General features: G+C 39.0%; 1 protein-coding gene across 7 annotated transcripts in view; it reads left to right on the top strand.

Annotated features, from left to right (window-relative positions):
• Positions 1 to 12708, top strand: part of RAI14 (retinoic acid induced 14) — a 183569-nt gene that overhangs the window by 28396 nt on the left and 142465 nt on the right. For all 7 annotated transcript variants that reach the window (XM_016431623.2, XM_007487483.3, XM_016431622.2 and 4 more), the window contains exon 2: positions 12529 to 12610. In XM_016431623.2, the coding sequence (XP_016287109.2) occupies positions 12575 to 12610 (36 nt within the window). In that variant the 5' untranslated portion in view covers positions 12529 to 12574. The remainder of the gene's footprint in view (positions 1 to 12528; positions 12611 to 12708) is intronic.

Below are 12708 nucleotides of genomic sequence, written 5' to 3' on the forward strand. Positions count from 1 at the left end.
GACAAGAATTAAATTGTTCTTATTCTCAAGGGATTTCTACATATTTATATGCAAGATAAATAGATATATATGCAAGAGAAGTAGATATATATATGAGAAATAGAGATATATCAAGAGAAATACAAAATAATTTGGTGAGGGGGGCAGGAACTAAGGGAGATTAGGAAAGGCTTCATGTAGAAAGTAGTAACTGAACTGATCTTTGGAGGAAATAAGGGATTCTACACTGGGGAGGTAAAACAGATATATTCCTTGTCTTGATTTTGAATTGTTTGTGTGCCAGTTTGGGGTTGGGATTTTTAACCCTTACTTTTATTTTAGAATAAATATTGTTTATTGATTCACATACAGAAGGCTAGGCAATGAAGGTTAAGTTACTTGCCCAGGATCACTCAGCTAAGTAGTGTCTGAGTTCAGATTTTAACCTAGACCTGACTCTCAATCCACTGAGTCACCCAGCTGCCCATTTGTATGCCAGTTTATAACTCTGCAACTAGATTGTAAGCTCATTGAAGGCAGAATCAACTATTATATTTGTTTTGCTGTTTCTGCTTTGATTTTTTTCAAGTGCCTTATATAGCCGTAGCCTCAAGCATGGGTCCAATTGTTGATGAATTCATAACAGTTTTGACAGTTTTTCTTAAGTAAAGAGTTGCAGTAAATGCCATACAAACAGCTCTGGAGGAGTAACTCCAATCAATTTTTCTATGTCCTATACATTACAAAAGAGAATGAAGTAACTCATAAGCAAGGTGTTTCTTTGGTCATAGAAGCAGAGAATCCAGATAGAGACACAGCCAGATAATGAGGCTACTTTCAGGGTCAACATTTTTTCATTTCTGTGGTATCCCAGTAGGAACTTACTACAGGAAAGACTACTTTAGGAAGAGCTTCTTCATTAGGTTAACAAAAGTATTTTCTCTACATTGTTTTTGAGAATACCCCACTGTCTATTGCAAACAGATTATTGTTTGGGGAAGGTAGTGCAGTGGCAGAAGAATAGAGGTTATAGTAAGTCAGTAGAGAGTTGATTTAACTAGGGCCCATGGGTATTTGCAACTGTACTTCACTGTAAACCCAACTGATGTCTCATACACTGTAGTATTTTGGTATAGCTTGAGGGGGACTTAACCTATTCCTGATGTAGTATAATGGGAGGATTAACTAATTTCTTTTTATCCTCTAATCCTAATGTAATTCAGAAGAAGATTTTTTCTTCCTTTTTTTTTTACAGTTTCTTAATCATTCTTTATGTTTTTATTGAAACTATATGTTGTGATTTAGAATATGGGCATATTTACAGCCATAATCTACAATGCATCTATGATTGAATTTTGTCCCTTTCTACTGTGTTCCATTTGCCTGTTACTCTGAGAATTTTAAATCACCTTCCCACAACTGCTTCCCTTACCCCCTTTGTCTAGAAGTTGACCTTAAGGTTACACTTAGATTGCCATACTTTAGGCATATAATAAATACTTGATGATTTGATGTGAACAACATCAAAACTGAAATAGAGGGGGCAGTTGGGTGGCTCAGTGGATTGAGAGCCAGGCCTAGAGATGGGAGGTCCTAGTTCAAATCTGACCTCAGACACTTCCCAGCTGTGTGACCCTGGGCAAGTCACTTGACCCCCATTGCCTACCCTTACCACTCTTCTGCCTTGGAGCCAATACATGGTATTGACTCCAAGACGGAAGGTAAGGGTTTAAAAAAAAAACTGAAATAGAAGATTATATAATTATAATGATCAAATTTGTCCCCAAAGAAAAGCTATGAGAATGTATCTCTCTCTTTTATTTGTAGATGCTTCTGTGTATTGCTGAATGGCTATGGCTATAGAACTCTGTATTGTAATATATATCTTGTTGATGTGTTACTTTTGCTGAACTGCTTTTTCCTTTCTTTTTTAAATCTTTATTGTAAAAGATGACTCTGCTTAGGGGAAGAAAAGGGGTGTGTTAGAGAATAAAAGTGATGGAAAACAAAAGATTAACCATCTTAAAAAATACTTTCACAACTTTGTTAATTGGAGTTTCCAGTGATACTTTCAATAAATGTATTTTTAAAAAGCCCAACAAACCTCTTACCTTCCATCTTAGAATCAATACTATGTATTTCTTAATTCCCATTTCCAGTCTGTTGCCTCTAGGCCTGTCATTTTCACTTTCGCAAACTCTATCATAATAAGCTTCCTTCTTTTTTTTGACACTATCATCATTCTAGTACAGACTGGAGTATGGCAGTAAACTGTTAGTGGATCTGTCTGCCTCAACTCTCTCCTCACTCCAATCCATTCTCCATTCATTGTCAAAGCAATTTTCTCAAAATATTTTCCATGTTACTACCCTACTCAATAAATTCCAGTGACTCCCCATTGCCTCCAGAATCAAAATCAAAATGCTTTGTTTGGCATTCAAAAACCTTTATAACCTAGCCCACTCATACATTTCTAGTCCTCTTATACCATCTCCTCTTCCCATTCTCTTCAGTTCAGTTATACAGGCCTCCTCTTCTCTTATGGACAACACTCCATCTCTTGGCTCCTGGCATTTTCTCTTTCTGCCTGCCATGCCCAGAACCCTCTCTCTACTAACCTATTGACTTCATTGACTTCCTTTAAATCCCAATTAAATTCTGTTTTTTACAGAAAATCTTTCCCAATACGTTTAATATTGAAAGCCTGTCCAGCAGTCTCTCAAAACCGAGGGTCCCTTCTGGCTAGGTGTGTCGGTTTAGATGAATAAAGAGTGGGAGACGAACTCAGTGCTTAGACCTTTGTGCTTAGGCATCACCAAGTTGTTCCACCAGGTACAGAGCTCGTGTTTATTATACAGCTTCAGTGAGTACATGCTTTTCTGGCACACAATCATTTTTCAACATACATGATTTCTAGCAGGTAATTGGATATGTTGCCCATTAACAAATTACTTAATTACCATTCTGTGATCATTTACCATGTTGCTACAACAGAGAAGTTTGTGATAGGGATAAATGACATAGATAGGGTGATAGAGGGGTTAGTTCCCCCTGACCTGTGGGATGACCAGTTAAGAGAATCATTGTGGCTTTTGATCAGCTTTCACAATCAATCAGAATTACTTAGGAGATGGGTAACAAAACATTATGCAGCTAGGTACAGGGTTAACGGGTAATTTAAGACAGACCAAAATCAGAAATATTCTCCATTTCCAACTCACATTTTTCTCTGTGTTTCATTAAGGCACCTTAACAGTGTTGCCTGGTTATTGTAAACATAATGAAGCAGTGAAGTATGTCAGTAGCTTGTGCTTCAGAGGAGTGATTGATGTGATACTTATGTGTTTGATTAACACATGGGTGTGGGGCCTCTGAATGTACCTCTGCTAAGAGAGAAAGGAAGAGGGTAGTGGGTAATGATCTTTACGTTTTAATTCTGTGAATATAATTTTGGGGGTACTATTCTAGGGGGATAAAACTGGGCATATGTATAAATCCTCTATTTGCTCTCATATTACTTCTGTGAATGGGGAGAGAACAACAATCTTAGCCAGTAGTAAGGGAAGTTAGTGGGGGAAGTCACATATAAGGGGTTCAATGGATGCCTCATCTTTCCAGATGGTCACCTTGCAACTCTGGCACTCACTCTCAACCACATCAGACAGCATGAGCTTGATGGCTCTCCACATTCTTAGTTCTAGCACCTTCTCTTTAATTGTTCCATATATGTATCTTATTTGTATATATTTGTTTGCATGCTGTATCCTTTAGACTATAAACCCCTTGAGAGCAAGAACTGGTTTTTGTCTTCTTGTATCTTCAGTGCCTAGTACAGTGCCTGGCACATCATTGGCATTTGATTGTTTATTGAATGAGTGCAAGACGATAGAGGGAAGGAGAAAGGAAATGGCTTAAGATGAGAGCACATGTGTTACTTATGGAGCAGACAGAACAGAGTGGAAAGGGTAGTTGCTTTAAAGTAGGCTGTTGGGAGAGTTGTGCTAGAGAGGAAATTAGGAGTTAGTGAGCAGGAGTTGGGGGGATGGAATATGGTTTTTGTATAGGTTACTTCTTGGATTTCAGAATTCCTGGGCTGAGGAAGTTATGGTGAGGGATCCTAGAATTAAGTTAATCATAGAGGAATTAGTTCAAGTTGATTATCATAATCCCTAGGGGTTTATCCTGGGTTACTTATATGGAACAGGGAAAGGGTGGTGGGACAGCCCACAGGAGCCTTGAAAGGGTACCAGGAGAGAGATGGAAAGGATGGACCAAGGAACCTGAAGGACCTGCTCTCCACTTCCTGGGTAGACACAGATGTAAATAAGACCTGAAGTCTGGGCTGGAAGTAGAATAGACTCTGAATAAGGAGAACAAACTTGATTTATTGGGAGTTGAGAATATATTCAAGTAAGCAGCTGTATTTTGACAGAAAAACTTTGATGTGACATTGGGAATAACAGAATCCTTCATTTTATTGGCAGCCAGATTAATCATTAATTATTTCTTATTCTGGGGCATTACAATAGTTGATGTATATTGGGACATTTTAACTAGTAACTCCCAAATGGAAATCCAAACATTTTTTTAAAAATCCCTCCAACCATTTCTTAAGGTAGCTAGGTGTTACAATGGGAGTGCCAGGCCTCCAATCAAGAAGACTCCTTTTCCTGAGTTCATATCTGGCCTCAGTCACCAGCTGTGTGACCCTAGGCAAATAACTTAACTCTGTTTGCCTTAGTTTCTTCATCTGTAAAATGAAGTGGAGAAGGAAATAGAAGTATCTTTACCAATAAAACCCCAAATGGGTTCACAAAGAGATGGACTCAGCTGAACTGATTGAACCTCAACAGCAACAACAACAACAACAACCACTTCTAAGTTTTGTAGCTAACAGCCTACAGTCAGTCATCTTGTTGTACTTTGATCCTTGTATTAATTATCTTGGTTCAAGATACGGAACTATCAAGAAGTTCTGTTTTTAAAGGTGACTCATAAACCTGTGTGATCCAGAATGATACTCATCTTGAAGATAAGAAAAGCCATCTGCCTGGCCACATAAACTTAAATTCCCTTGAGAACTTTTTGGAATCACTAACTATATTTACTTATCACAGAAAGTAAAAATTTGTGAGCCATAATCAGAGTAATGTCAATTCTGAACTTAATAAAAACCAACTAACATAACCCTCCCCGAGCCATCAAACCACAAACAACAAAAAAAAAACTGCATAAGAATCAATGCTGATAATGATAATAATGACAGTAAAAATGACCATGATGAACCTACCTTCCATATATTTCTTACAATGGGAAAAATATATTCACATCTCATTTGGGTTTTCTAATAAGACTAAAGAATTAAGTAGTACAACTAGGACCATTGGGAAGGTAACCCTTATTCTTGGTTATCCAGAAAACAATCACAAACTGATTGGTTATTCAGACCTTTGCTTTTCTTGCTTCCTACTCTTTGCTTATATCATGATCTCTCTGGGCTTGCTCTTCCACTAGAGAATGCTCCTGGGAAGGAGATGAAATTTAACCCAAGGAAGCTTTTCTACTTGTTAATTCAGATAAAGGGTTAAAATATTATCCAAATAAAGGCATCTCCTTTCTTCTGTGCCTCTGTATACCCTTGTATTATCTTCATGAGCTTAGAAAATGACCATCCTATATAAATTAGCTCAGATTGAACTTGTTCCCTGAAATAGAGTAACTCTCGGCATTCTTTGCCAGCACCTAGAGATACCTGTGTGTGTATTTGGGCCGGACAGCATATATGGTGTTGTGGAAGGGGATATGTTTGTGTGGAGATGTTGGAGTGTGGAGGATGTGTTTTATGTGAGGTGGTGGTGGAGGCAGGGGGAATGCACATTTGTGGATGTGTTTGTTTTCTGACTCCTGTACCTGTGCCTGCTGTAGTGGCTAGAGAGCCACTAGAGAGCCTAAGAAGCTAGAGAACCTGAGCTGAAGTCCTGCCTCTGCTGGTCACTGATTGTGTGGCCCTGGGAAAAGCACTTTACCTCTCAATGCCTGAGGCAGTTCTCTTGAGACTCCCTTAAATTGCTGAGCAGGTACTTGATGCACTAATAGAGGGAGTTTTCACACTAGGAGCTCCTATGTCAGCATCTCACAGATCTAGTCTCATTCCACATCAAATTTAAGATAAAAAGTTTCATCAGTAATTTGAGGAAAGCTTGGATGTTTTTATCTCTTCCTCAAATATAAATGATGCTATTAAAAAATAAAATAAAAATGTGATATTGTTTTTTCATCACTAAATAGAAGAGAGCCCCAAGAGTTAGAAGTGATAGAGTATCTAAAGAATTAACATTAGTGTTTCAAGATGACAAAGATAGATTTCATTTAGGTAAAGGTAGTTATGTGGTATAGTAGATTGAGCATTAGGTCTAGAGTCAGGAAGCCCTGAGTTCAGATTTGACTCCAGACATTTACTTAGCTATGTGACCCTAGGCAAGTCTTAAACTGTCTTGCCTCACTTTCCTTATTTGTTAAGTGGGGATAACAAAACACTTACCTCCCAGAGTTGTGAGGATCAAATTAATCCCTCAAGATCTATACCTTCTCACCCTCCCACTCAGCCTTTTCTTATTGAGAACATGAGAAAAACAAAACCCATTATACAAATATATAATTAATAAAGACAACTTTCTATATTGCCCATGTCCAAAAAAATTCTGTATTCTGAGTCCTTTTTCTTTCATGAAATTGTTGACATATTTTATCATTAGTCCTATGGAATCCTGGTTAATTAGCATGTTGATAAAAGTTCACTACACTAGTTTAACTTGTTTATTAATTCCCCAGTTTATGGGTGCACCTTCTGATCCCCATTCTTTGTCACTTCAAAAAGAGCTATATTTTTATTCAGTCTTAGAATTCATTTTGTTTAGAGCAAATATTTCAGTTAATCTATTCTTCCTCTAATTCTCTCTTCCCCTTCTCCTCTTTTTCTCCCATTTCCCCATTAAATGAAATGTATTTCTGGACCCAGCTGTGTATGCATGTATGCACAACTACATTGTACATGTATGATTCTTCCTATGGCTTTTGATCAGTTCAGGTAATAATGAGGTTTAAATTTCAATTGCTTCCCTCACCCCTCCTTCTTTGTATAGAAGTCTGAACCCTGATTGTGTGAGACAATTTTTCCCCTAGTTTTATTTTCCCTTCCTCTGAAGTGTGTATTCTTTATTTTTTCCTATTAAAAAAAATCATCTAGACATAGCAGAGCCATTCTTAGGCCTTGTCTAATTGAACTCCCTCAGTGAATCCAGATGATGATAGGGCTCAGAAAGGATTCATCTCCCTGCATTTGAAAGTAAGCAGTTTATCCTCATTTAGTCCTTGATTATTGTTTATTCATGCTTACCTTTTTATTCTCTTCACCTGTATTTGAACATCAAAGTTTCTACACAGCTCTAGTCTTTTCATCGGGAATGCTTGGAAGTCTTCTATATCATTAGAGGCCCATTTTTTCCCTCTGTAGTGTTATACTTAGTTTTACTTGTTATTCTTGGCTATAAGCCCATATCTTTTGACTTCTAGAATATCATATTCCAGGTTCTCCACTCCTTTAAAGTGGTGGCTGATAACTCTTACATGATCCTTACTGTAGCTTCTCAGTACTTAGATTCTTTCTTTGTTACTGTTTCCAGTGTTTTTTCTTAGATCTGTAAGCTCCAAATTTTGGCAATAATATTCCTTTGGGTTTTTTTAGGAAGTGACCAGTGGAGGTTTTATTTTTTCTTTGCCTTCTGGTTCATAGCTCTTGGCAGTTTTGTTTTAAGGTTTCTTGAAATATATTGTCAGGGCTTTTTTGTGCACCTGTTTTCTAGGTCAATTATTTATGCTATGAGACACATGATGCTCCTCTAATTTTCAGCCTTTTGATTTTCTTTTAATATTTCTTGTTGCCTTATGGAGGTGTTGGCTTCTAATTGGTTTGTTCTAATTTTCAGAGAGTTTATTGCTTGAGCAAGGTTCTGGTGCCTCTTATGCCAAACTGTCAATTCCCTTTCCAATTCTTTTTTCCATAGCTCTCACTTCCTTTTCAAGTTTTTTTTTTCCTCAAGTATTCTCATTCCTTTTATAAAAATATTTTAAAACAACTTTTAACTATTGCCTCAGCTGTTACAGTAATTATTAATTGAGTTTGTGCCTAAGCTGTATTTTTCACTTGTGGATGTTTTGGAGTCACACTTTTCTTCTTTGTGTTTTGAATGTCCTGCAACCAAAATAACTCATAATTTGCCCATTCTTCCAACCTACTCCCTGACTTGATGTTAGGGTTGGGTTCTGCCACATTTCTGGGGGGAAGGTCCTATGTATTCATGCTTTCTTGGGATGTTGAGGGTTAGGCTATTCCAGGATCTCAGGGATAGACCAGCAATCTGCATGCTTTCAATGTTCCTAAAGAAGTCTGATCCAGAATAAAATCTAATTGTTGCTCCCCTGATTTGAGTTCTGTAAGTTCCAGGACCCAGGCTTGGGTCTGTGTAAGAGCCAGCTGGAAATCTGTGTTGATTCAGAGAAGCCGAATTGTAGGCTGCTCCTTGGTCTTGGATTCTTGCCCTGGTTATTCCTATTCAAGCTAAGCTAGATGCTCGAAGTTAGTCCCTGCCCTGAGCCTGGTGTCTGAGCCACATAACTGCTACTGCTGAATTTCTTCATTCTGAAATTCTGAATTTCTTCCTTTCTCCATACATGGCCCACAGCCTTCCTATCCAGGACCATCACTCCCCTAGTCAGATCCTCTAGTCCTTATGCCCTGGCTCTGTGACAAAGAATAGAATAGTTCTCACCAAAGCTGCTGGCTCACATTAATCTCTGTTGCAGTGCCCCTGTGGATCTGGGACCACTTCTTGCTCTAGTACACAGACTCTTCTTGGACACTGAAGTGTTCACTCCATGCATGCAGTTGGCCTGACCCAATCCCCAGTGTCCATAACCCCCCTCCCCTTTCCCATTTTTCTCCTTGGGCTGAACTAGACTGAGCAAAGGATTCAAAGTAACTTTGTGACTTTTTCTGGATGTCCCCATCAAGATTAGGGTTGATACATTTTTAAAAAATCTATTTGGAGGGGTTTCTGGAAGGGACCTCCCCATACGGCTTCCTAACAGTCTAATGTATTGGCTCTGCTTTCCAAATAAATGCCTGTTACATTTCTTCATACCATTTGTCAACTGCAGACCTTGCCATAAGAAAGGAGTTAGAATGAAAACAAAGGCTGCAGAATGAAAATAGGTCTAAGGGGCAGCTAGGTTGTCCCAGTGGATAGAGAGCCAGACCTGGAGACAGGAGATCCTGAGTTCAAATGTGACCTTAGATACTTCCTAGCTTCCTGGGTGAGACATTTAATCTCCATTGCCTAGCCCTTACTACTCTTTTGCTTTAGAACTGATACTCTGTCAGTTCTAAAACAGAAGGTGATAAAGGTAGGGAAAGGCAGAGAGAGAGGGAGGGAAAGAAAGAATTTGAGAGAGAGGGACAGAAGGTACAGATAGAGAGGGAGAAAGAAGGAAGGAAGGAAGGAAGGAAGGAAGGAAGGAAGGAAGGAAGGGAAGGAAGGAAGGAAGGAAGGAAGGAAGGAAGGAAGGAAGGAAGGAAGGAAGGAAGGAAGGAAGGAAGGAAGGAAGGAAGGAAGGAAGGAAGGAAGGGTGGGTTAAGTGAAAGGGCTCAGCCTTTGATTTCCCCATGATCACAGATGTAAAGCATTTCACCTACTTTCTCTGTATCCCAAATCACTATGTTTCCCAGTTTGGTGGATGGTGGGAGGAAGACTTTAATCTGACCTTAAAAGTTATTTTTAGGGGCAGCTGGGTAGCTCAGTGGATTGAGAGCCAGGCCTAGAGATGGGAGGTCCTAGGTTCAAATCTGGCCTCAGATATTTTCCAGCTGTGTGACCCTGGGCAAGTCACTTGACCCCCATTGCTTAGCCCTTACCACTCTTCTGCCTTGGAGCCAATACACAGTATTGACTCCAAGACGGAAGGTAAGGGTTAAAAAAAAAAAAGTTATTTTTAAAGTAGACAGTTAATAGCCAGAGTAAATATTTGATTGATTTCCATTCAAAACTACCATCTCAGGAGCATAGATAAGGAGCTGGAAGAGAATGTGAGCAGCATCTAGGCCAACCCCCTTATTTTACAGATAGGTAAACTGAGAAGTAAAATAATTTGTTTGTAGAAAACATCAAAAGCTTACATTTGAACCCAGATCTTGTGATTCTAGAATCAGTGGAAGCTGTATGCTAAACCTTGCCATTTTTCACTTATAGGTAGTTAAATTGGGCAGCTTGGGGACACCATAGTGCACAGAGGGCTGAGCCTAGAATCCCGAAGACTCCTCTTCCTGAGTTCAGAAATCTGCCTTCAGACACTTATTAGCTGTGTGACCATGGGCAAGTCACTTAACCTTGTTTGTTTCCATTCCCCATCTGTAAAATGAGCCAGAGAAGGTAATGGAAAACCATTCCATTTTCTTGGACAAGAAAATCCCAAATGGGTTCAGGAATAGTTGAACTAGAATGAAAAATGACAGAATAATAACAGTTAAATTGAAATCTCCTATTTATAAAAACTCATGGACTCTCCAAATAACTTTGCATCGTAATTAATTTATTACTATTCATACATTTAAAGTTCTCTTAGGAAATGAATTGTACATTTACCACATCCTTTTATGAGCTCAAAAATTAGGTGCCACTCTTGACTCCCCCCCCCCCCACTTTTCCTCATCCCCTCTCCATATCCAGTCAGCTGCCAAGTCCTGACATTTCTACTTCTGCAGGATCTCTTGTATATAAACCTTTCTCTCTTGCCCTGCTACCACCCTGGTAAGGCCCTATCCCCCCTCCTTCCTGGACTGTTGAAATATCCTGCTGATTGGTCTCCCTGTTCAAGTCTCTTTTCATTCCAGTACATTCTCAGGCAGATTTCAAGTTGAGCTTCCTAAAGCCTAGGTGTGACCCTGTCACCTCTGTACTCAGTAAACTCCAATGGCTCCTTAGTATTTCCAAGATCCAATACAAAATCCTTTATTTGGCTTGGAAAACCCTTCCTAACCTGATCCCTTGTAACCTTTCCTTATGCACTCCTCAATCCATCGACACTGGCCTGCTGACTGTTCCTTGAACATTATACTCTTGACCTTGGGCATTTTCACAGGGTTTAAGCTGTTTCCCATGTGCAGAATTTTCTTTCTCCTCATCTTTGCCAGCAAGCTCTCTTCAGTTTTCATCTAAAATCTTAACCTTCTATAAGAAGCTTTCCCCAGTCCCCCATACTGTCCCATATGTGTCCTGTTTGTACCTGATTGTTTCTATGCCATCTCCTTTGTTGCCCTTAGCCTGGAGCCCTTTGAAGCTAGAGACTGTCTGCCTTTCCTTGTACCTCCAGCACTTAGCCAAGTGCTGGTTTGACACATAGTAATTTTTTAAAAAATTATTGTTGACTTGACTTGAAAAAGTATGGCACAATTAGGTTTGGGGGGGTCGGATGAAGTGTGCCACCTCTTTTGGTCATTACATAATTGCTTTGTTTTTTTTTCTACTTAATTGCACCTTAGAGTTGGAAGACTAGCATTCCAGTGGGATCAGATCAGGAAAGAATGGGATATGGAATACAAACTTCTTTTCTCCTTTAAAAGAAAGGGAACAGCTTCATTCTAGCAATAGGAATAGAAATAATATTTTTTCAAAAACTCTGAAATTTTGTTTCTTTGGGTAAATCCAATAATATACTTTTTTTCATACTTGCTTAAATTCAAGCTATACTTGGTTCTATTTCAGAAAACATTAATGAATTTGGGTCATAAAATGTTAGGAAATAGTTGTGGAAAATTGTTTCTCCGTGTGATTGAAAAAAGAGAAAGAAAACAGTGATGATTCTCTAGACAAGCTAGAGACTGACCTTAAGATTCACTGAAACTTTGCACCGTGTTGGCCTCTGAATGGGTTATGCAGGGAGCTCTCCTCGAATTCATACTTCTAAGTAGCATTCTCTTAGAGCAAGAGTCGGCTAGGTGGGTCAGTAGATGCTGGATCTGGAATCAAGAAGCCCACGAAGTCAAATCTTGCCTGAGACTTAGCTGTGTGTCTCCAGACAAGTCATTTAATTTCTCAGCTGCAATTTCCACATCTGTAAAAATGGAGATAATAGTAGCACCTCCCTTCACAGGATAATGATAATAATCCATTCAGATAATATAATATACAAAGAAAATTTACTGAAAATACTACATGAATGCTGGCTGTTCATCTGAGCCCTGGGCAGAGAGGGCATTTCTACTTAAATTAGTATAATAGCTGAATTTCTGGGGAATACTCGGGGTCTTTAAATTTGGGGAACACTTTAGGTTCCACGGGAGTTAGGTCCAAGTGATCATATGAAAGTGGAATTTCCCAGCATAGGAAAGAGAAAGAGAGCCAGAGTCAGAGAGAGATATGTAATCTGACCTGGGGTCACAGATGGTGTTTATTTGGAATCTTAGAAACTTACTTTTTCCTTTCTCTTTTCACTTAGGTGTTGAAAAATCTCTTCTTCCTTGGGAAGGCTGAATGGGCTAAACATGAAGAGCTTGAAAGCAAAGTTCAGGAAGAATGATGTAAGTACTCTATGACTCACAGTCTGGCTGCTCAGACTCTGTTAGTTTGGGCTGGAAGACTGATCCTTCACTCCTACCTTGATAAGGCTTTAGGTTAA

This window comes from Monodelphis domestica, chromosome 3, assembly GCF_027887165.1.
Source record: "Monodelphis domestica isolate mMonDom1 chromosome 3, mMonDom1.pri, whole genome shotgun sequence".
Taxonomy (NCBI): domain Eukaryota; kingdom Metazoa; phylum Chordata; class Mammalia; order Didelphimorphia; family Didelphidae; genus Monodelphis; species Monodelphis domestica.